This window comes from Podarcis filfolensis (genome assembly GCF_964270895.1).
Source record: "Podarcis filfolensis genome assembly, chromosome: 12".
NCBI lineage: Eukaryota > Metazoa > Chordata > Lepidosauria > Squamata > Lacertidae > Podarcis > Podarcis filfolensis.
In genome coordinates, this window is record NC_139614.1 from 5,319,223 (window position 1) to 5,343,989 (window position 24,767).

The window sequence follows — 24,767 nt, forward strand, 5'->3', positions numbered from 1 at the left end:
ATATATGTTTGCCTTCAAGATCTCTTTGTCTAAACAAAGAGGGCCATAGGAAACATAATGTTTTGAGGGGTCTCGCAGCTGTCAATAACTCAGCAGTGTCCTTTTTCTTTGCCTATTAGCTCTTTAGGTTTCCCAGTGGCAAAGCATTATTTTGGGAGTAGCCAGTATGGTGCCCCTCAGATGTTGTTGGGCTCCAACTCCCATCACCCCCACAAAGTCAGGTTTGATGAGAGTTGTAGTCCACAATATTTGAGAAGCACCATGTTGCCCAACATGGGATTATGCCATTGGCTGTACATAGGAATTGGCACTCCCAGGAATGGGAATGGGAAAGAGCTCTTTTATCTTGGCCTACATTTTTTGATGTTTCTGGAGGGATGGTGAGGGCCGCTCTGCAGCAACTCCCAGTCTGCTCAGAAAGGATCGGGATGTCTTATGATACACCCAAGTGCTCCGAGAACAAAAGAAACAGCAGATTGTCATGTTTTTGTTACTGTGCTGCTGGCCTATACAGGGGAAAATAGCTTTGAATTCAGATTTGGAACTTTTCAGAATTGGTGGCAAAAATAATAAGGCATGTAGGTGACTCCAGTTCCATTCAAGATCTCATAAATCACTTGAGGGAAAGGTTAGAGAGAGAAAAGGCTGTGTACTATTAGCGGGAGGGCTTGTGTGCTCATATGCCAAACGCAACCACTTAGAATTATTCAGAGTTCTTTCATTAATAGAATGTTGTTTACATTGAGATGTTTTTCTTGTTCGAAAGTCAAAAGCAATGAAATTAAAATAGGACAGCACTTGTTAAATAAGGTGACGTTAATGGTGGACTTGCAGCCCTTTGTTGCTATTTAAAAAGAAAGCCAGACATGAATTTTTAAGAATAAAAAATGACATGTCAGGGCAATAACATGGTGAACAAAGCACATGAGTATGACAATCCTTTATTCCCAATGGGTGTTAAGATATTGTTGATAATGAACTTTGTATAGCTAACAGCTTTACCTCTACCAGGAAGTTGAACCTTATTCGTTTTAAAAGCCATGACAGGGTATATGATTGCTCGTTATTGCATTCCTGATAGAATGCTAAATAATTCAAAGAAAATTTGTGGTGGCAATTCCTTTAAAAAAAAAAAAGGGAAGAAAAAGACATCAAATGTAGAAATAGTCTGTGTATGACTTTCTTGCTCTACCATCTAAGAACTGGCCTTTAATTACAGCCCTGGGGACGGCATGTCCCTCATTGCACTGAAAAGTATAAGTGGGCTTGGAAGCTTCTGTGTAGTCCCATTCCAACTTTAAGAAATAAAGAAATGAAGACATAGAACTATCTTATGCATCAGAAATTAAAACAGCTGGTTCAAGTCACCTGATTTTGAAGCTAGGGATAAAGTAGGACTGCCACCAACTAATGTTCAGGGTCATCCTAGGCAGGTTTACTTGCCTGCCTGCAGCCTTCGCGAATCATGTTGGGATCAGTCAGTTAATTGACTATCACATTTGCATATGAATGAAAACTGTTGTACTGAACCTTGGATATGCTAGAGGAGAGGCATGGTTTACTGTGCGAGGGAAAAGGGGATACGTAACTTTTCAAATGGTGCTTATCATTACAGTGGGGGTTTTTTATATATCTAGAAAGTCTTGTATGTATTAAAGGGGCACTTTCAAGATTTTATAAATCTGCTGTTATAAGCCTCAAATTTCTACAGCATATAGAAATGACACCTGTTGATTGAACCTTAAAACTTCATCTGCCTGATGAGGTCTATAAATGTGCCAAATTTCAAACAAATCCAGTTTTACTAGAGCAAGCTTAAAAAGTGTTGCAAATGGGCACTTTGCCTCTTTTTACTCCCAATTTTTACATAAACATCTCCTATTACTCATTTATTGCATTTGTCCCACATTTTCTCCAATGAGCTCAAGGTGGCAAACATGGTTCTCCTTTTTCGCATTTAATCTCCACAACAACCCTGTGAGGTAGGTAAGACTGAGAGGCTCTGAATGACCCAAGGTCTCAAAGCATCTTCATGACCGAGTGGGGATTTAAACCCTGGTCTCTCAGGTCCTGACATTTTTAAGGACTATACTATACTGACTCTTTATCCTCCCCCCCCCTAAAAAAATTGTTGAAATCTAGTGATGTACTTTATTCAGACTTCTTTAAAGAAGGCATACTTTCTGAACAGTTGTTACAGTTTATTTACAGTCGTCATACCCCATGGTTTATCAGTAGTGGCGCCCTCCCTGTGGAACGCCCTCCCATCAAATGTCAAGGAAATAAACAACTATCTGGCTTTTAGAAGACATCTGAAGGCAGCCCTGTTTAGGGAAGTTTTTAATGTTTGATGTTGTATTGTGCTTTTAATTCTGCTGGGAGCCGCCCAGAGTGGCTGGGGAAACCCAGCCAGAAGGGTGGGGTGATATTATTATTATTATTATTATTATTATTATTATTATTATTATTATTATTATTTATTGTGACGTCCAATCTATTGCAGATTAAACACGCTGGGGTTTTTTCCCCTCTGGCTGGTGATATGTCCAAACTCATGGACTGTGCCCCCATGATAGATGAATGATCAAAGCTGTCGACTTTCCGATCATCATATTGACCACTTTGTTTTGAGGAAAATCTTTGGGATCAATTACTGTTTTTAGATACATTTGCATATATGATAAAATGTTGTGCCCAGGCTGTGATGGGATTAGCTGAGATTTCTTTTCTAGTGGGTGAGTCAGCAGGTCCCTCCTGTCATGAAATGTGGTTTGCCATAATTGCAACTGAGCACCAGTCTGCTCTTCACACCCCTAATCTGTGTGCTGCATGCTTGTTAACCATGGCTAAAAGGCATGAAGTCACACAGTCAACTTTTTAAAACGTTTAGAATTCCAGCTCGCAAATATTGCCTCCCTCCCAGAAATGGAGTCAAATCCAGCCCTAATGTTTGTTATTCATTCTGCCTCCCATCCACGGGGATGCAGCATTTGTGAAAGAATCAATTATCCATTTGTTAGTCAGAGGAGCTTTACAAATTATACATTAGCAGATTGATTTCTCAGGTTCACCGTTGAGGGACTGACACTATGAGGTGGGATGATGATGAGCATCTAGGGAAAAGAAGTTGCCACACAGTTAAAAGAGGCTCTTTGAATGGCCATGAATTTATTCCTAATTGAAGAGCTGACATAATCCATACTAAGTGTATTTATTTCAGACATTTTACATTAGGTAATTGATTATCACACAGGCTGTATTTTGCAAGTGGAAGCTTTTCTTCAAATTTAGGGTTTTGTAGAAAGCTTTTCTTATCAGATACTTACTGGCCTCCTCCCCTGCCAAACGCACAAACCATTTCTCCTGAACTTTCTCCCTCCTATTAAAGTTACATTTTTGTTCTAATAGTGTCAGCCTGACGATATTGATTTCTTTTGAACAGTCAAACTTATATTGTCCAGAATCCCAAACAGGTCTACCTCAGAAATAAAACTGCAGCTAATGGGAATTCAGCGAGGGACGTTTATTCCTCACTGACACAACTTTCAAGACTTTCTTCATGAAAACCTGATTTTTGTCCTCAGGTTAATCATCTGACTCCTAAAGTTCTTCAGAGAGGGAACTTGCTCAGCTAATTTCCAGTCTTATTGTTCATTGCTTTTATACTTCATCCTTGCTAAAATGTAATATTCACATTGCTGCAGCGCAAAATCTGAATCCTCTGAACACTACTGTGAGTAATCTCACTTTGGGACCTGCCTGCTCATGTAAGTGGGAGCTGCTTTGGCTAGAGTGAGGTTCAGCCATCCACAAATCTGCTCATGTGAGCAGAGTCATGGAGCCACAAACTGGCAAGATTTCCCCAACCATTTTCTGAATTCATATGAGCACCTGATTAATTGTTCGACCTGACTCACTGCGATGCAATGATGGCGGTAATTGCTGTTCACTTGCCAGGAACAGCTAGACATCTCTGCAGGGCAGCAAGGTGTAATGGGAGAGGCAGCTCTTCAGTGTAGTGATGGCTGCCACCAGCAGAAAATATTCCATATTATCAAGCTCCTGAGGAACTTAGGCTAGAGTCTGTGACATATTAGCACCAAAAGACTTTGGGCAGGCTTGCAAATAACTACTCTTCTGGTCACCAGCTTTTTGTGACTAGGCATAGAAGGCTTATATAAGTCTGTTCTTCACACTCCAGTTTATGTCACAGGTTAGTAACCTGTTTGATGAGTAGACCTGTTTGCACACCTGACTTCTGGGACACCACTCTCCTTGCTTTCTTGGGCTGTTTGAATTCTGGGCTGCATCAATAGGAGTATAGCATCTAGATCAAGGGAAGTAATAGTGCCACTGTATTCTGCTCTGGTCAGACCTCACCTGGAGTACTGTGTCCAGTTCTGGGCACCACAGTTCAAGAAGGACACTGACAAACTGGAACGTGTCCAGAGGAGGGCAACCAAAATGGTCAAAGGCCTGGAAACGATGCCTTATGAGGAACGGCTAAGGGAGCTGGGCATGTTTAGCCTGGAGAAGAGGAGGTTAAGGGGTGATATGATAGCCATGTTCAAATATATAAAAGGATGTCACATAGAGGAGGGAGAAAGGTTGTTTTCTGCTGCTCCAGAGAAGCGGACACGGAGCAATGGATCCAAACTACAAGAAAGAAGATTCCACCTAAACATTAGGAAGAACTTCCTGACAGTAAGAGCTGTTTGACAGTGGAATTTGCTGCCAAGGAGTGTGGTGGAGTCTCCTTCTTTGGAGGTCTTTAAGCAGAGGCTTGACAACCATATGTCAGGAGTGCTCTGATGGTGTTTCCTGCTTGGCAGGGGGTTGGACTCGATGGCCCTTGTGGTCTCTTCCAACTCTATGATTCTATGAAAATTGGCATTCCATGGAATCCTTAGAAGCATATCAGGGATACTTCTGTGAGAAGACAAGAAATGGCAGACAGCCTTGCCCACCACTGCCAGTTTTATATTGTAACGTGCAGTGCCAAAGGCATTCTAGGTAGAATAAGAATAAGAATTATTGATGTGTTTGCCATGCTAGGCTCCATCAGGAGAAACAGTTGGATCTAAATTGACTTGAGTAGATAATCTATTATAATATGCCCCAGAATTCTTTGCATTGTGCAGTGGACAAATGAATAGGAATGATGTACCCTAAACTACTGAGATTGTTTCGCAATATTTAGCGAAGATTTTAAAAGTCAAATTTAAAACTACTTAATTTTACTTAATGGTAGCTACCGAGTCTTTTATATGTTTTATGTGTTTGAAATATGTCTGATTTAACAATGTTTTATGGCTTTTTTTCCCTCGCTCTCTTTTATGATTTTATTGTCTAAATTATGCCAATAGGGAAAACATTCTGGGAGGATATTAAGTCTGAACACTACTGCCAAACAGCAGCAATACTAGTTATCTGTTGCAGCCTGCCCAGGAGCCGCACACACACACACACCTTGTTCTTCCTTTTGTTAGCAGTCCCAGGCAGGCAGCAAAACCAGGCTGAGATTCTGATCAGCCACTACATATGACTAGTGAGCAGCATTTAATTTGGTGGGTTGTTGGTACTGTACACCTGGTTTTTGTATTGGGTGTGAGATGGAGGCAACTTGCTTCTTCTGCATTGTGCATTCTAAAATGTTCTCTCTCTCTCTCTCTCTCTCTCTCTCTCTCTCTCTCTCTCTCTCTCTCTCCAAACTTTTAACAGAGTCCAGTTAAGATAAATCAAATTAGCCTGGATGAAAGTGGAGAGCACATGGGTGTTTGCTCTGAAGATGGCAAGGTATGACTTTTCCACATTTAGCGTGAAATGGTGATGTGCCACTTTCCAAGTCCTCAGGAGATCTCTGTACGGCAAAATCCTATAACAACAGCACCTGGATCTTGTGTTTTAGTACCTGACTCACTTACAAAAAACCCCTCATAATTAAAGTCAAATATATTTGGCCCAAATGTGCCTAAGGAAAAGTAATTACAAGAAATGTCAATAATGTTACTGGTATTAAACTGATTAACAGCCGTGGCACAGGGAATTGTCACTGTAATCATTACTACTGTGCCAGTTATACTTCACTGACTAGTCTGATGTTCCTGCAAGACAGTAGCTTAATGCTTCTCTGCTATAAATCCACAAAATTGGATTTTTGTGGGCAAGATTTCTTTGGGCTGGTGGTTTTGGTTCTGGTTGTTTTTTTTAAAAAAGCACCTTATGATTGTTTCCTCTGAAATCTTTTGATAAGCAGTCATAGTTTATCAGAGGAATATAGTGCCTTGCAGTTGCTCCTTTAAACAAATGTGAAATCAATACATATAATACATGTACAGTTTCCTTAAAAATGTGGCACCTTCTTCCTCGACTGGAGACATACATCATTTTGTGTACCGCACAGCTAACAATTAGCATTGTTTTCCTGGAATGTTAAGAGCTGTGACATTTTAGTGATTTTGATGATCGATTTCCCCACTTATTAGAATGTCTTTGTTCATTTGTTTGCTTTTAAGACCATGGCAGTCTTTGCTAATATTGGTTGTGATAATAAAATTCCAAATCGTAACCTATTCAGGATGCTTTTTCTGGGAATAATGGTGCTAGCAGGCACAGTGTATTAACGTCATTCCCCAAGATCCATCTCACTTAACTGGCTAGAACACTATTTGTTACTAATCACATTCTTAGGCAGGATTTTTAAGAACAGTAAACTAAAATAAATACTGAAGTATATATATTTTTCTTCCCACAGGAGCAAAAAGTAGTAAACTCGTTTAATCTGTGCTTTTAGTGAGCGAATAAATGCCATAAATAAGTTTACGGTTCCCAGTGTGTTGTCCTCCGAAGAAATCTTGATGTTACAATAATTGGCACAATAATTGAGATACTATTGCTGGTAAAAGAGGTTGTAGAATTTTATAACCGGTGCGAGAGGCTCTTAAGAGTAATGCAATTGTCTTGGCAAGATAAGACAGAAGCCAATAATTGTGTACGATAATCAAAAGTCATGTGCTTATATATTCAAGAAGTAAAGTTTTGGTGTGATTTGATGTATTTAGATTACAAAAATATTATTTTTTTGCAGTTGAGACTGGCGGTGCATTTGCACACTGAAGGCTCAGCACATGCTTGGAAGGACAGGCAGGGGTTCCAAGTGCCATACATTTCAGTTCTCCAAGTTTATTCATTTAGTTTGGGTAGTAGTTATAGCTCACCTTTCCAACCACACTGAGACGCTCAAGTTGACTAGCACCCATGTATTTTTACGAACAATCAGACAAGGAGCTAAGAATAAAAGGTATGAAAGAACATAGCAGATTTAGGAGCCAGCCATACCACAAGCCCGCAGAATTAAAAGCGTTTTGGTGTAAGCATCCAAAGGCCATAGCTGAAAGGGTCGGGCTGAACTCAGCAGGAGGTTTCACAGCCTGGACTCCCCTGGAGCTTTGCCCGTTGTGCCTCCCATGGTGGCAGGACATGGAGCAAAGTGACCCCAAAGTCCAGAAGATCTGAGTGAACAGGCAGGCACTTGTGGGAGGAGATAAACTTGTGGGAAAGTGCAAGTAGATAAATAGGGACCGCTCCGGCGGGAAGGTAAACGGCGTTTCCGTGCGCTGCTCTGGTTCGCCAGAAGCGACCCAGAAGCTGTACGCCGGCTCCCTCGGCCAATAAAGCAAGATGAGCGCCACAACCCCAGAGTCGGCCACGACTGGACCTAATGGTCAGGGGTCCCTTTACCTTTTAATATACTCCACAAAAGTGCCTATAGTGTAGTTGCAGCATTTTGGACCAACTGAGGTTTCAGAACTTGGATATGATTGTGGGTATTTTTGCACAAAGACCCATGAGTCTTTCTGCGCTGTATTATTCCTGCTATGCATACAGGAACATATGAATGCCTTTTCACATTTTCCAGTTTCCACACTGTTCTAAACCCTTTGGTGGAATTGTAGGGTGTTTCTTTCCCTCCTTTTATTCTTTCAGCCATCCTGTGAAATAGATTAGGCTAAGGGATAGTGATTTGCCCAAGACTGAGCGCCCTTGGATTGAGATGGGATTGCAACTGCCCCACCAATCCTAATTCAATGTTTTATCCTGCTGAATTAGTAACTGGGAAAACTGGAGGTGTTGCGAAAAGGGGTAGTTTCTTTTACAGCACATTTCTTACTATGCATTTGGGGGCCTGTCATTCAGATATTCACCACTGTATTATCTCAACATTTAAAAGCTTTGACTGGCAGTTATTAGGGACAAATATATGATATGATGATATGACTGAAATGTAGCTGGGAGTATTCCACAAGGTAAATCTGTTAGCATTTAGTACCCTTGAAGCTGCATTTTAAAACATAATGAAAATATGTATAATGGTAGATAATAGAAGGTTTCCATTTATGTTCTATTTATTGTAGAAATGGAAAATATTTTCTGTTTTAGTCAGGTGGTTATCAATTCAATAAAAGTGTTTGGCATAAAGCACGGAGAGTCCTTTGTCCTTCTGGTGGTTCTAGCAGCTTAATTGCGTAGAAGCACTTTCGTGTTTCCATTAAATACTTTAATGGAATCAAGGAAGGATTTGGATAATTTTAAACTATTACAGTGTGCTGCAAATATATTTGTTTTTGTTTTTTTAAAAAAACCAAACTATGATGTATTTGCTGTTGCCATTTATACTCACCTTTTGACTTGTGAAGTAGGATAAATAATAGACAATTTAATATGGTTTTAAAAGCATATCCTTTAATTTCAGGTGCAGGTGTTTGGATTGTACACAGGGGAAGAATTCCACGAAACATTTGATTGCCCTATTAAAGTAAGAGCTTAGTTAAGTCTTAACAAATGTACTATTGTTACATTCAGCAAATAGTCATGACCATTTCTTTTCTCAAAAAAAAGAAAAAGAACATGAATATATCATAGATTTCATTCAAAAGTTTTGGTATGGACAATGATGGTGTTCCTCCATGATTCCTCTGCAAAGCAGAGGGATTTGTCCTCTTTGTGCTTGCTTTTTAGGTCCATGGGCACATTTGGAATTCAGAGGGAGTGCTGTGGGTGCCATCTTCCTCTGCTCACCTATCCCCACCGCCCCCCAGATCAACCTGCCCCCCAGAAAAGTAGAAGGGCAGAGCACAAATGCACACAAATGTTTCCTCTCCAAGGGATGTGGGTCAAAGTCAGAACCAATAGAATAATCTGCGCCTTGAAAAGGTGCATCAAAGGCATCTCTTCACCCGCAGGCACCGTCTTGGCGACTCCTGCTGCAAGGGCTTTCCTGGCCAGTTACTTCTTCTTCCCACCCCAAAATAATGTGGAATGTTTCAGAAACATGCTCGGTAGACAAGCCAAAGAAAGCAACAATGAGAAGCAAATCACAAGCCAACAATATGTGATAGTTCTGCGAAAGCAAACTAGCTGAAGGGTGTAGAATTTGATTTAAGATAGTATGTGGGGTTATAGTAAGTAGGACCACGGACTCTGTACCAGAATAATTGTAGGGTCTTTTCTGTGGTGGCTACTTGCTTGTGGGGTGTTCTCCCCAGGGTGGCTCTCCTGGCGCCTACATTACATATCTTTTGGCGCCGGCCAAAAATATTTTTCTATAACCAGGCCTTTGATTTATTAAACAATCTATGTTAAAATATGCATTGGGGAGTATTGTTTTTCTTTGTTATGATAATGTATCTTTGTTTTTTTAGATTGTAAACTACCCTGTGATCCTTGGATGAAGGGCAATATAGAAATTTAATGAATTTTAATAATAATAATAATAATAACACCTAAATAATTCTGCAGCTCATAAAACCACACAAGAACGATATCAATAATAACGCATTGTTTTCCTTCTTTATGTTCAGATTGTCGCTGTTCACCCTCAGTTTGTGAGATCACACTGCAAGCAGTTTGTAACTGGAGGCAACAAAGTAAGTTTCTCATTTCATAATACTGTGTCCGTTCTCGACAGGCAAAGTTAAAGTTCCAAAGGAACATGTGCACTTATTTCCCTGGGGCTTGTCCCCGCCCCCAATCAGGTAATTCAGGGATGCTTTCAAAGGAAAATTATGGAGAAATAAAACACAGGTAACAGCATCTATTTCCCCTCTTGGCAAAACTACTACTGTTTGCCTAACTGCCAAACATGGAAGAGTTGGAAGCAGAGTCGACGCAAGAGGTGGCCTTGCACACTTCTCCGATCTATCCTTTTCTTACTTTTACTGTTTTGCTGTTCCTCATGCTGCTCCCCCATTGCTCTGCCTTGCTCTAAGAAAGGGAACGGGATCTGCCTCAGAGCACCACAATCTGGGAGAGGTGGCATGGAAGGATGTCCGCCCTGCTCTGCCAATTTCTGAAGCATTTGTCCCAAGCTCATAGTTCGTTTTGCTGCAGACAAACCGTGAACTGCAAAGTGTGTTCTTAGTTTACACGAGCCATGAGCATGGGGTTGGACCTAACACAGAGCCATAGGATGGGTTAGCTCTGATAGCATAGTGGCAGCCAGAATGGGAGAAGTTCAGTGGCTGTGAGTCCACACCTTTGTTTATTTGCTCTAAGTCATGGTTTGGATGAGTGTTATGTGTCATTTAACCGGGCTGAGACTTCAGTCTCAGTGAACAGGAAACTGGACAAATACTTCGTATTTTCCAAAACCTGAGAATAGTGTGTACTTTTGGAAGTGTGTTATTTGAATTGATTTTTAACAGAATTCACATTAAGGAATGCAGGCTTTTTTAGTTTTCCAACAGCTGGTGTCATTTTCCCATCAAAAGTTCCCAAATTTTTAAAATCCCTCCGAATTAAGGAAGCGTAGCCCTAAATATTTAAGGTGATAATAGGGCTGTGATCTGCTTTCTCAGAATGAAGTCCCCCAGAATTGACTGAGGCTTGTTTTCTGGAGGTTGTGTTGCTTAGGATGGCATCCCATGATTTATTAAAAATAAACTGAACTTAAAACTTTAATTTGTGCTATAACACTACGAGTGCAAATATATTGAGTGTTGGGCTGCAGAAAATTGTGACCATGATTACTTTTTACTGGTCCTTGGCCTTTTAAATGTATAAATGGCATAATGGGTTCAGAGTTCATTGAACAGGGTGTGTGAAATTTAACACCATAAAAAGATTTTAGAAAAGTCTGATCAGTAACAAGATGTATACACCTTGCCTGTAATTACGCGATGCGTTATTTCTGGGTTTCAGAAATAATGGTTAGTCCACTTATTATAGGAATGTTACACTAAAAAAGTACAAGAGTGTGCCTTGTGAAAGCATGGTGAAAGTGTTTTGAGTGTTGCTGATGCGATCGAGAGGGCTTGGACTTTGAACCAAGCAGCCTTTAGCTCTTATCCTTTGACTCTCAGACCAATAGGTTTGTTTCAATGATAAAATGAGTTAAGCCTACCTGTGCTAAAGACTCTCCTCCCTGGAAGAGAGGGGAGTGGTTGTGGGCGGGAGACTGAGCTCCGCCCCTGGTAGGGGGCCTTAGCCCCCTCCCCTCCTTACCTGGCTGGTGCCCACGCCCACCGGAGGCAGCCAACCAGGTGCCTCCGGGGGGCGTGTGTAGCAGCTTAATGCTGTGGCACCAGCTCCGCCTGCTCCTCATTCGTCGTCGTCCCTCAGCGAGTCAAAATGAGTTAAGCCTACCTGTGCTAACCTGAGCTTCATGGAAAGAAGGATGGGACTAAAAAATGACAAATAATTCTCATCCTTGCCACTGTATGGTTTTAACATTCTACTATTTTGCCGCAAGCTAGTATCTGCTTTCAGTGTCTGGTTAGAGCATGCTGTGATGTTTCAGTGATACTCTGCCACACTGTACGCAAAGCACTTTTGAGCACTCGAAAGTGCCAGTCAAATTAGTAGCTTTGTTAGTGTGTCAGCTGCAGTGTGCAGGTGTGTCTCGCAAATGTTCCCCACACTCCTCCTAGGGCTGGAAAAGGGTTAGTTTAACCTCCGGTTTGCTACTAAAACTGAATTACTGTGTCGCGAAATGATGCACGTCTAAAAAGTGTGTCACCAACATGAAAAGTTCGGAAAGCTCTGTGTTACAGTATTCAACTGAAACAGGAATATTGTTAATCATCAGATGTTGAACTCAATGCTTGCTCTTTGACCAAAACGACTGTTTCCTGATATTGGTTGCTTTTGTGGCACCGAACAATATATGCTCTTGAAAGTCTCTTGAAAGGTGTAGCAGAAACAGTGATCTTCTTTGACCGATGGGTATGTTACTAACTAACAGAACCCTTCTTGCCCATTTCACACTGCAATTAAGTTCAGCAAGTTTTGAATGGAGCACTTGGCAGATGATGACAACCCTGCAATAATAATACATTGTAAATAACAGGGCATCCCCAGCCCAGGAGGGCGGTGGATCTCTGAGGCAAGAAGAAAAGACAAATAGTGCTATTGTAGGCCATAACCTTCTGCCTTTAAAAGAGGGTCTAATCTTAAAAAATAACAGGGTGAAAGCTTGCTAAATGAAGGTGGGAAAGCTGAAATAAAGGTGTTCTTTGGTTAACCCTCAAAGAGCTGCCACATTTTTCAACCTGTGAGCTTAAATGAATCCGGAACTTAGAGAGTGCAAACACACCAATATTATCTAGAGGTTTAAAAATTCCAAAAGAAAATGAAAGGCTATATAACTTTCCAGATAAACTGTTGATCACTACCCATACTTCTAAATAGTTTAAACTTATGGGGTTAAACCCGAATATAGTGTCATAAAGAAATATTGGTAAAACTTGACAGAAGAAAATGATTAATGAAGATGATACATCTATAGGTTGTTGCTAGGAAAATGAAATTTTGTTTATGACTTTGCATTGTCTTGTGGAGCCTGAAATAAGTAATTGCTAGTGCGTGGTGGTCCTTGGCATTTTCTGACTAAATATTGGAATTTATAAAGGGGCAGGAAAGAGCTGAAGTTCTTTCTGATCCAACTCAACCAGATAGATAGACTCCTCCACAGTGGCTGAAATTCCTGCATTTTTAATGCATCGCAAGACTCACATCTATATTTATCGGCCTCTTTGGCCAAAAGAAGTAGAAATCTTGGGTAGCAAGTAAGCTGGGTCAAGACAAAAATATTCTGAAAATTCAGCTGCTGTAATTTCAAGTATAATGATAGAATTTGTGTGTTTGCTGTAAAATCTGCCAAGTACTGTCTTGGATTTTTTTTTTTAATTGCCTTGATTTTTAGTGTCAGCAAATCCGGTTTATCTTTGCTTTGTGAGTACGTAGGTGACCTTTACCTCTGAACTCCACAATATGTGCTTCATAATAACTGGTTGGATCACTCTGACAAATTATTAAATTGTCAGGATGCTGTTTGCAGCACAGTCCATTTTTAGAAACAGGATAGTCAGCTGTTTGGCGTTGCGTTGGTAGATGAAGAGTACCAGACAAGAAAGGCAGATTGCTTTGTAAGCTGTAAAATGTCAGTCAGTAAATACTGAGAGGTCCCATTTAAGTGAAGTAAGAGTAAATACCAAGGCAATCTCTGTCCAGGTATTGGTCGATTTGCCTTAAACCGCTGTACGCCTTTATTGCCTCAGTAGCTTCTAGCTTGAAATTGCTGTCTAAAATGGGTGACCATTAGAATGTTTACATGACTCAATATCCGTGTATATTTACAACACAAAAGCCAGTGGTGCAAAAAACCCTTGTTGCCCCACCAATATAAAAACTGAGCCTAGCGAGTGGTGCCAAAGCCGAACAGGAAACTGGCATCTCCTCCTTCCATACGCCCTGCTGTGTCTTATACCTCGTTTGCTCCCTCCCTCTTGGTTTCTCTGTCTTATAATTTGAACCAGAGACCAGAGCATCTTTCCTTGCCAGGAGCTCTGGACGATATGAAGTATTGTGGGTGGGATAATAGCCATTGAGAACTGGATCCCTCCTCTCAATAGTACACCTGTCTCTCCCTCCAAGCAGGATCCTAACATTTTTGCAAAAAGAGAATCATGTGATAGGTCAGGGAAGGCTAGAGCAAGGGCGGGGGGCCTTAATTAACCATGGCTCCCCATTGCATTTGAACTGGAAAACGATGCTCATTGGCTTCCAAGCAAGGCAGGATCTGGAAGCCAGCTTAAACTATGGCTTCCTATCCTGGTTTGCTTGGGAACCATTAACGATAATTTCCTGATTCAGCTGTAACAGGGAGCTGTGCTTAAATGCAGCTTCCTGGCTCGTCTCTCTGTTTTCACCAAAAGATGCTCATGATCTACTTCAGTTTATTCAATAGGGACTTGATAGCTTAAATGCAGCCATTTGGTATGTACCTGTTTGCCACCTTGGAATGAACTGTGCTTTTAAAGCGTTTTCTAAAATGTAACAATTCTGCTAATTTTAGTTCCGAGAGAGGGAAACGATCAATTTAAATTTCATCCCATTGATGTTGTTTCCAAAATTGAACTTGTAATTTAGATGACTGAAGGATTCCTCTAAGCACTCTGGAGACAGGGATTACATGTAATTAGCACTAGTGTTAATTGTTTGACAAGCTCCATTAGATTGAAACACTGCCCGTACTCTGATTCACCGCTGCTCTGTAAAAAAGAGACTGTCAGCCTGATCCTCAACAAAATGCTGGTGTTCAGCTGTCCGAGTCTCTCTGAGTGTAACTGAAATTTGCTTTGCAAGCCCTGCCTTGCAGTGGTCATTCTTGGACTAAGCAGCAAGCAGATCTAAGAGGAAGCATTAATAAAAGAGGTGACACCACAGTCAGCATACCTACGTCCCCCCCTCTTTTTCCATCCCTGAAATGAGAAATACTTTCCCCATTAATACTGTCCCCTGAAACTTCCTCCTGAGTATGACAGAGTAATTGTGGGGATGGGGGAGATCATCCTAGACCTAGTGCCCTCTGTCGTCTTCAAGCTCATTCTGGAGCAAACCTAACTTTCTTCTATACACAAATTAAGAGACAATTAGCGCTAATAGTGACAAGCTTGTGTTGTTTTATCCCATTGCAAAATCCATCTAATTGGCTTCTAAGGAACACCAGAGTTCCCTGTAGATAGACAGACAGACAGATAGGAACTTTATTTGCATTAGCCAATAGCCGTAGCAGTAAGATAAAATATACTGGGGATACAGCTAAATAGTTAGCTGTACAAAATACGTTTAGGTAAAGGTAAAGGGACCCCTGACCATTAGGTCCAGTTGTGACCGACTCTGGGGTTGCAGTGCTCATCACACTTTATTGGCCAAGGGAGCCGGCGTACAGCTTCCGGGTCATGCGGCTAGCATGACTAAGCCGCTTCTGGCGAACCAGAGCAGCACACAGAAACGCCATTTACCTTCCCACCGGAGCGGTACCTATTTATCTACATGCACTTTGACGTGCTTTCGAACTGCTAGGTTGGCAGGAGCAGGGACCGAGTGACAGGAGCTCACTCCTTTGCGAGGATTCAAACCACCGACCTTCTGATCGGCAAGCCCTAGGCACTGTGGTTTAACCCACAGTGCCACCCACGTCCCTAAAAGACGTTTACATCAATACAAATGACAGAATTCATACATGATCCCTGTAGGCTGTGCAAGACTCTGTGGCACAGTGGGTCAGTGCATCTGGCTGTTAACCAGAAGGATGCTGGTTGGAGCCCACCCAGGGATGGCTGTGGGCTGGATTCATGCATTTCAGGAGGTTGGACTACAACTCTACAAGTCTGTGGTTTTATGATTCTAAGTCCTCTCGTGCAACGCAACTCGCTCCCTCTCCTCCCCACGGATGCCCCAGTGGCCCCCTAAACCTCTTCTGGGAATTCCACTTAATCCTGCCCACTGTTGGTAAACCATAGCTTTATGAAGCCCCAAATTAAGATGCTCCAAGGATAACAGTAGGAGGAAAGTGTCCACACTTCCCGGTGCGAGCGATGAAAAGGGTGATAAAACATAGCATTGGCTGTGCTGCTGTCCGGATTTACTTGTTTCACATTATTCTGGCTATGTAATGATCTGCTATACATACGGCAGCGGACAGAACGCGCAGCTTAAGTGCAGCTGTATTGTAACAAAGCATTAGAGAGATTTACCAGCAGAAAACAGATAGGCGAATGAAGCGTATTGCCGAGGAAGTGATTTTGCAACAGCAGCTATTGAAATATAAGTACTGAGAATGCTGACTGCTGGGATGTGGATTTATGGGAAATAAAGCCCTAAAATACTTTCTCCAGCCAAGAAGAGGGGGAAGCAACCCTTTCTTGAAAACAGCTTTTCCTCCCTCCGTACTTAGCTCTCATTGAGTTTAAATTGCTCTCGGTATGGTGGTAATGACAATTCGATACTGTTGGCGAGTTGAAGATTAGCTAAATAAATTAACCAACTTCTACTTCTTGCTCTTGCTGTTAATTACCCACCCTTCACCCTAAGGTCTCAGGCTGGGTTACAACAATTAGAACAAAATGTTAAAAAGAGTTTAAAATAGTTCACAACCACAGAAATAAGGGTTGCTCCCTCCCCTAAAAATATACATTTCAGGTGCAAAATTCCAGGGTCCTCAGCGTTCACCAAAGGCTCTGTAATGAAAATGATACCCAGCTCTGTCTCTCTGTTCCGTCTGAATCAAGAGTGGTAGCTGAGGTGTCAGAGCAGTGCTTGGAGGTGGTTATGAACTGGAAGTGGGCCAATAAACAGAAGCTCAATCCTAGAGAGACAGAGTCCCAAGTTCTCATGTCCAGGAGGTGGAGAGACAGCCTGTTCTGTATGGTCTTGCCCTCCCCTGGAAGGAACAGTTTGGTGATTCTCCTGGATTCAGTGCTGCCATTGGAGGCTCAGGTGACGTCTGTGGAGATGAGTGCTTTTTCCAGCCACAGCTGATTCACCAGCTACAACCCCTTTTGGACAGAAATGACTTGGCCACTGTACACCATGCTTCCAGACTGTAGTATTGCAATGCGCCCTTAAAGATGACTTAGAAACTTCAAGTGGTCCAAAATGCAGCAGCCAGATTACTGGCTGGCATTCTGTTTAGATCTGTTTAGAGCCAGTGTGGTGTAGTGATTAAGAGCGGTAGTCTTGCATTCTGGGGAACTGGGTTCGTGTCTCCGCTCCTCCACCTGCAGCTGCTGGGTGACCTTGGGCCAGTCACACTTCTTTGAAGTCTCTCAGCCCCACTCACCTCACAGAGTGTTTGTTGTGGGGGAGGAAGGGAAAGGAGAATGTTAGCCGCTTTGAGACTCCTTAGAGTAGTGATAAAGCGGGATATCAAATCCAAACTCTTCTTCTTCTTCTCTTCTTCTTCTTCTTCTTCTTCTTCTTCTTCTTCTTCTTCTTCTTCTTCTTCTAACCCCTGTTTTAGAACAGCTGCGCTGGCTGCTGGATTAATTCCAGGCCCAATTCCAGGTGCTCGTGTTAAAGTGTTTAAAGCCCAGAATGACTCAGGCTCCAAATAGCTGAAAGACCATCTCCTTCCCTACAAACCCCATTAGGTGTTAAGATTGGCAGAGGGGGGTGGGTCCTCTTACTTCTTCCATCATGCTAAGACGCTTGAGAAGGTGGCCTGGGAAAAGGCATTCTCTGTGGCAGCCATTAAGTTGTGGAACGCCATGGAGCTGCATCTGGCATCTTCAGTAGTTGCTGTGTGACCAGTTGCTTTGTAGAGTCTCCCCTCCCGCCCCGAAATTCTTGATTTACAGCATGCAACCCATAGGCTTCAGGTATCCGTGATGCACTGATGCTGTTGCGTCAGTGGTGGGCAATCCTTGGCCTGTTGCCAGACTCCCAAGTCACACCATCTCTGTCCATTGGTTGTGCCAGCTGGGGCCGATGAAGAGCAGCATCTAGAGGGTCACAAGTTGACCTGAGATCCAGACATTCTGGCACAGAAGGGGGCAGATTCTGCTGTGAAGCTACTTTCCCCTGCCAGTGCATTGTTGGTTGAAGAACCCATGGGCATATGATGCATCAGGAGCATACACTCTTAACAACTACATATGCATGTTAGTTGCTAAATGGAGAGGTCACTGACATCTATTCTTCCAAGAACCCACCAGCCAACCTCAATTTGGTAGCTTAATTTCAGTTTGTTAGGGGTAACAGTTTGTTTTGTCCCTTCCAATTCTTCAGTTTTATGAATTTCTGAAATTGTTGCCTGATGTGCATGCTGATGGCAGCTGCCCTGAGATAAAACTAATTTCCTAATTAAAACAAATGTCTAAGTAAATTGTATACAAGCTCTTACAATGCAAGTCAGTGTTTTAATTTTCACTGTCTTCGAAGAGAATCAAACTGTGTTAATACTACTACTGAGTAAGGAAAACTGTTCCTGTTGACATGTGTGCTTTAATAATGAAGAAAGTATAAACAAACAGAACTTTACAAATATTAATATTTGTGGTTTTGGATGACTACTTGCCCCTTTGGCAGAACTTTGAATTTAAATTAGTTTGAAGTAACTCAAGTACAAACATTGGATCTATTTTCATTTAGTATTTTATTTTAGATGTTTGTCATTATTATGTTATGCAAAATAGGGGCATTTGATATTCTGAAACTGGGTCCATGTCTGGAATTTGTTTTGAATTTCATAAGGCATTTGAATTTGTATAGGTTATGGTTTATAGAGTGAAATGTAACTTTCAGATCTGCCCATCAGAATGTGTTAAAATTATTGAGAAGTTAAAATGATTAAAATCCTCTATTTATTCCACAATAAATATGTGGTGCTCTAGTAATTTTACCAGAAGTAAATAAGTGTCTCTGATGAGTGAGTTGACCAGACATCCCAGGAAGGATTAATATACCTATTTATTTTTATTTACTAAATTTGTGTACCGACTTTCATCCAGATATCTCATGGCAGCTCAGAACATAAAGATACAAAATAAAACACTCAAAATACGTTATAATATAGGTGAATCTAAAACTCCGAAACAAGTCCACTTTTTCCTCCCCATTGCTTATTGGCTTCATTAGATGGAAGTGAAAAGCGTAAGTGTATAGTGCCGACTACAAGTCTTTGCAGGTTGACTTAAATAGCACTTTGCTTATTCCATTCCATTTTAAAATAAAATTGAAATTGGGCATAGTGTTGCTGAAAGGTTTAATAAATTCTTCATAATACTAGTCCTTGACTCTCTTAGAAAGGTTAAACGTATTGAGATAAAGACCTCTTTTTTAAGAAAACAAAAAATCTTCATTCTATTTCCATGCTACTGCACTAGAGAAGACCCCGGATACAGCTGTAGAAAGTTTGATGGAGGCAGTGCTACCCCCAGGGTAAAGGTAAAGGACCCCTGACCATTAGGTCCAGTCGTGGCCGACTCTGGGGTTGCGGTGCTCATCTTGCTTTACTGGCCGAGGGAGCCACTGTTTGTCCACAGACAGCTTCTGGCCAGCATGACTAAGCTGCTTCTGGAGAACCAGAGCAGCGCACGGAAACGCCGTTTACTTTCCCGTCGGAGCGGTACCTATTTATCTACTTGCACTCTGATGTGCTAGGTTGGCAGGAGCTGGGACCGAGCAAAGGGAGCTCACCCCATCGCAGGGATTCGAACCGCTGACCTTCTGATCGGCAAGTCCTGGGCTCTGTGGTTTAACCCACAGCGCCACCTGCATCCCTAACCCCAGGGTAGCCAGTCCCAAAGTGGGACATGGGGGTTGGAACTGGGTTAGCTATGGATCTGACCTGTTGAATTCTAAGTAGGGCCAGCTCCAAGGGAGGGGGGCAGTTTTGGGTCCTTCTGCTGCATCAACATGTTGATGGCACAGCAAAAAAGACTGCCTTTCATTCAGGCCAGGCAAATCTGCAACCAGCTAGGGTTGCTCTTCCCAATCACAAGAGATAATTAATAATTTCTCAGCATATGGATTATCAGTGACTGATCTAAGACTACACACAGTCTCTCAAGCAAATTCAAGACTGCTTATAGATAATATTTAAACACACACACACTCATTGATATTAGACATCCCCATTAGAAGGATTTGCGATATTACAAAGAAAAATGGAAACATTGTATACCTTGGCTTCCGCTACTATGGAAATACCACATCACACGAAAGAAATCATCAGTTCTGCTGGTGCATAAATGATTTGCTTTCCTAATTCACTGCTCTATCCAGTCCACAATCCATTTAATCAAATGCATTGATTTAAGCTGAAATCCTATTATCAGAGGCCAGCTGTGGGGTCATTGGTTGTTGCCGGTGGGTTAGTGCTTGCACTGCTGGAGTTCTCCTCCCCACCCATGGGTGCCTGTGATAAACTTCATGGGTTTAGCCATGAGGCCACCAGTAGTTTGCTGTAGGCGGAGGAAAGTGTGTTTTGGGTTGTATCGGGATAGGATCCTTGGCCCCCTCATTCCTCTGTCATTGCTCCCCAGAAGGACCCCTTAGATACCCTAGTCCCAGAGGAATGAGAAGGGAAAGTAAAATATATAATTGGCAACAAAAAAGGAAGTAAGGAAAAGACGTCTCCTGCCCTCACTGGAGCAAAGCAGAAGGGCTTAGGAAGCTGAGGTCTATCTGCCACAGAATTTCTCCACCACCACTGTACGTTTGCTGTGTTAGTTTCAGTGGAGTGAATTTAGCTCTGCTGAAGTCAATGGGATTCAGCTAGTTTTAATTACTGGTGTCCTAAAACTGTGGTGTAATTTGGAATGCGAGCTTCTGTTTTCCGTGGCAGGTGGTTGTTGCCGTTTCCACCAAGTTCCCTCAGTTTTATTTGCAGTGACCAATTCTGAAGTTTGTTTCTGAACTGTTTCAGCTGAAATATCTGTCCTTTGGTACCATCTTGTGGCTGTATATATAATAGGCACGATGTATTCATATTGGCCAAAAAGCCCTTTTAAGCAGTTGAGTATTAGCTGTTTTATATAAAATTTCTTTATGTCTCCCCCCGCAAAAGGGCCAATGTCCAGCGGAAGGGGGTTACACAAACCAGGTGTAATAGATATTCCAGGAATCTTGCTTTTCCCTACTGTTTCCTTTCTTGCAGTCTGACAACCACTTTTTTAAGTTTTGAGGATAAAAAAGAAGGCTGTTTTTTTATAGAGCAGTGATCACCATCCTTTACGAGTATGAGGACCCCTTTTTTAACCCCCCACCCTTTTTTGCAAACTCCTACAAGCTGACTCTTGTAGTTTTTTTTATAATTATATTTTATTGATTTTCCATCAAAAAAAGAAAAAAATACATTCACACCACATTACAACTTCTATTAAATTTTCCATTTTTTGACTTCCTTCGGCCTCTCTGCCAATCATCCAAATTATAACTTCTTTAATTACACATTTCCAAATTTTGCTATTGCCTTTATGCCTACCCCCCACTTCTATTTTGCCTTTTTACAATATTTCTTGTGTTGTTACAGAGCTTCTTTAAAGACTCTTGTAGTTTTTGGCTCTGTTAATAGCGTTTTTTGTCTTCTCCCTCTGACTACTCATCTTTGTCCCACCACCACTGTCCAGGCTCTGAGTCTTCTTCTCTTGTGGTTTCCCCAGCTCTTTCCTCCCACCATTCCTCTGTTTCCAACCAGTTTGTGACAGTAAGTGTGCATTGCCAGACGAGGAGCGTGACTTTCAAAGCTCAGCAGACCCCAGCCAAGGACCTGGTGCTCCACTGCTTGTAAACCGCTGCTGTAGAGAAAAGCCTTTTGTATGAAACAGGGACTTGATATAAATAACCAATTGCTAGGGCACCCAGTTTGCACATTTCTCTCCCATAAAAAGGAAAGGGAAAGAAGACCATGTGAGCTGGGAACCTGCACAATCAGGTATCAGTAGAGGAACACAAGCATTATATGTGAGGCTTATAATTAGTTGAGGAGAGAGGGTGCATTTGTTGTCTACTCTGTGAAGAGGTGAGAATAACCAGGACTCTTTGGGTTGTATCCAATGGGGGCTTTAGACCAGCAGAAAGCACATCTGCTCACGCACGGTGAGACACCTGATTTTTGGTGAATTCCCACTGCCTTTTGCAGATGGTTGCCGATACCCAACAGCAAGCTGCTCCTGATGTACCTGTAAGTCAGGAGGGGCTAAGCTGTGGCCCTCCTTATGTTTCTGGACCTAACTGCCACCCATCCCTGACCATTTGGTTGAGGCTGAAGCGTTGTGTGCCTCTTTCCCCCTTTCCTTCTTGCTTGCAAGGTAGTTAATGGAAGCTTCCATTCAACCAGCTGTGGTTTCTGCTAAGTGTTAACACTGGTTTTTGAAACAAGTCAACTTCAAATCGTGATTAATAAACCTGGATGGTTTGTACTAACCACAGTTTCTAGTTCATTGTAACGGGAAACCATAGCTGCTTGAAAATTGAAGTGAATGGTTCCAATCTCCTCGTAGCCATAGTGAAGGAAGATTGGGTACAAAACACTAAAGGAGGGCTCCACATTATATGAGAAGCACGCCTGTGTTTTTAAATCTGTTATGCTACCACTTACTGTACACTGGAAAACGTTTTGTTTGTTCTTCTTACCAATTTTTGAGTAGGAACTAACTTGGTTGTAAATTAGAAGCTTTTTTTTTTTGCTGTGTCCATTTTGTATTAAATCTCGTATGAACGAATGAGTAAAATGACAAAAGTAAAAAAAGATTCTTTTTGTACCTGTCTTTTGTCAAAAGTGCTGTAAATTCTTGTGATTCTTTTTTCCTAGTTGTTTTTATATGAAAAGTCATGGATGAACAGATGGAAACCTTCCGTTTTACATGAAGGAGAGGGAAATATCAGAAATGTTAAATGGAGAGGAAACCTGATTGCTTGGGCCAATAATATGGTAGGTATTTCAGAGTTAGCTGTTTCCAGTATGTGAATGGATAAATTTCTAAATAGCCATTGCACTGGATCTCTTGATATGTTTAATTTTTCTTGATGTACAGTGTTTCAAAATCTCTCTTATATTCCCATCTCTTTTCCAATGCCCAAGTGGCCACAAGTTAACATTTCATGCATTAAGATAACCATATGTTTAATTACATTAAAAACAGGAGTCAGAAAATAGCAACCTAAAATGTAGCAAGACACAAAGGTCACAAGGGAAGCGCCTACTTCAAATTGTTCCCCTCCATTATCTACCCTGAGCCCACAAGAATAGCTTTGGTCATAATCTTTAATCCGTATGTAAATAATGATATTGACAGAGGACATTCAAGAGATTAAATCACAAAGAACAGCAGAATGAGCCCTGATTGAAGCCCTGTTCAGGCATTCAAAGAATACATGTGGGGACATAGAGGGAAAGCAGGGGTGTTCACACCAACACTTCCCCAATATCTCCATCCCTGCCATGTCTGCTCATGGCGTTCCCCCTTTGGCAAGGGGGTTCTTTGGGAGCCCAACTGAACACACTCAGAATCCCCCCCCACAATTACAAACCTAACAAAAGTAGTCCTAAACAATAAATGCAACGCCTCAAAAAGCACACAGCCATAACGGGACAATTACCACACAAATCATTATAATACCTAAAAGTAAAGACACAGAAATTGAATACCAACAGCAGCAACAGCAGCAACAAAAAAAAACCCTAAACAATACCCAGTGCCCAACAACACCTTCTGCCTCAATGCTCAACATTTGGGGGTGGAGCCAGAGGAGATGGGAAGGTTTGGGGTGAAGCTGTGAGATGAATATACCTCCATGCCACTGATGTTGCCAACACGTCCTTCTCACTCATGTTGATTGTATGCCTGAAGATTGCTACAGCTACAGCTACAACTACTACTATATTGCATTTTCTACACATTTGTACTCATAGCAGTTTAGTGCTTTAATATTATTATTATTATTATTATTATTATTATTATTATTATTATTATTATTTCCCGGTTCAAAAACTGGGCTTAGAGCAGCTAACAACAAATTTAAAACACTTTAAGACACTTAATTATAAAAGCAGCATAAAATACGGTATAAAAACATGAATAACAATAAAATTCAAAAATCAATTAGATAATCGCCAGGGCTAGCTGGCTGAATTAGTCCTCCTTGGGCCGGCGAGGGGGCCAGGGGAGAATTAGCTGTGGGGTCTCAGAGCGGGTGATCTTCATAAAGGGGGAGGGGGAGGGAAGAGAAGGGAAATAAAAGATCAGGCTGAATTCACATTTTAGACTTCTTCCGTAACTGGCATTCTATAATTTTAGCTGGGTCCATTTCCCTGCAGGGATCCCTTAGCTTCCACTGAGTGCCAAGAGGCCTGTGAGTGAGAGAGGAGGACCAGACTCAGAACGCAAGAAGCTGCTTCTGCAAAACAACTCTCCCCCCCAAATTTCTTAAAGAAATGCGCCACTTCCAAGCATGGTTCCCCCTTAGCTCTGTCCTCTAGGTGGAAGATTGCACCTCTTCCTTTTTTAAGCAAGACTGGAATGTAGTACACAAAAGCCTAGAAATTTAAAAGACAAATACGCAAATCAGGTTGTTGTCAACCACATTTGTTTTATTAAATCACAGGCCGTTCTTGAGTAAATGGGCTTAGTATCAGATTAAAGTGCTACTTCATAAATATATAGATATGTTGGGCCTTGTGGCTTCTGTGTGATGTGGTATTCTGCGTTCGTCTCGAGGGAGGCTGCTGTTCAGCTGTCACATCTAAACCCAGTAGATCCTTGAAGAATATAGGCTTTAGTTGTGTCATTTTGAAGAGAAGGTGCCACTGGCAGAGACGGTGGTAAGAACCAGAATAAGATTTCACCACTGTATTTCCATAGCATAGCCAGAGATAGTCGAGGGGAAAGGTGCCTTCTGCAACAGGCACGTGTACGACATGCAAACAACTAATTTGTCATAATTTGTAAAATAAAAATAAATAAAAATTGAAGGGGTGGCGG

The 24,767-nt window shown here is 41.7% G+C and overlaps 1 protein-coding gene across 1 annotated transcript in view; it reads left to right on the top strand.

Annotated features, from left to right (window-relative positions):
* The window catches only part of VPS41 (VPS41 subunit of HOPS complex), a 107,786-nt gene that overhangs the window by 37,842 nt on the left and 45,177 nt on the right, over window positions 1-24,767 (top strand). The window contains exons 5-8 of the mRNA XM_083577743.1: window positions 5,722-5,796; window positions 8,753-8,815; window positions 9,861-9,926; window positions 22,598-22,717. Coding sequence (XP_083433869.1) covers window positions 5,722-5,796; window positions 8,753-8,815; window positions 9,861-9,926; window positions 22,598-22,717 — 324 coding nt within the window. The remainder of the gene's footprint in view (window positions 1-5,721; window positions 5,797-8,752; window positions 8,816-9,860; window positions 9,927-22,597; window positions 22,718-24,767) is intronic.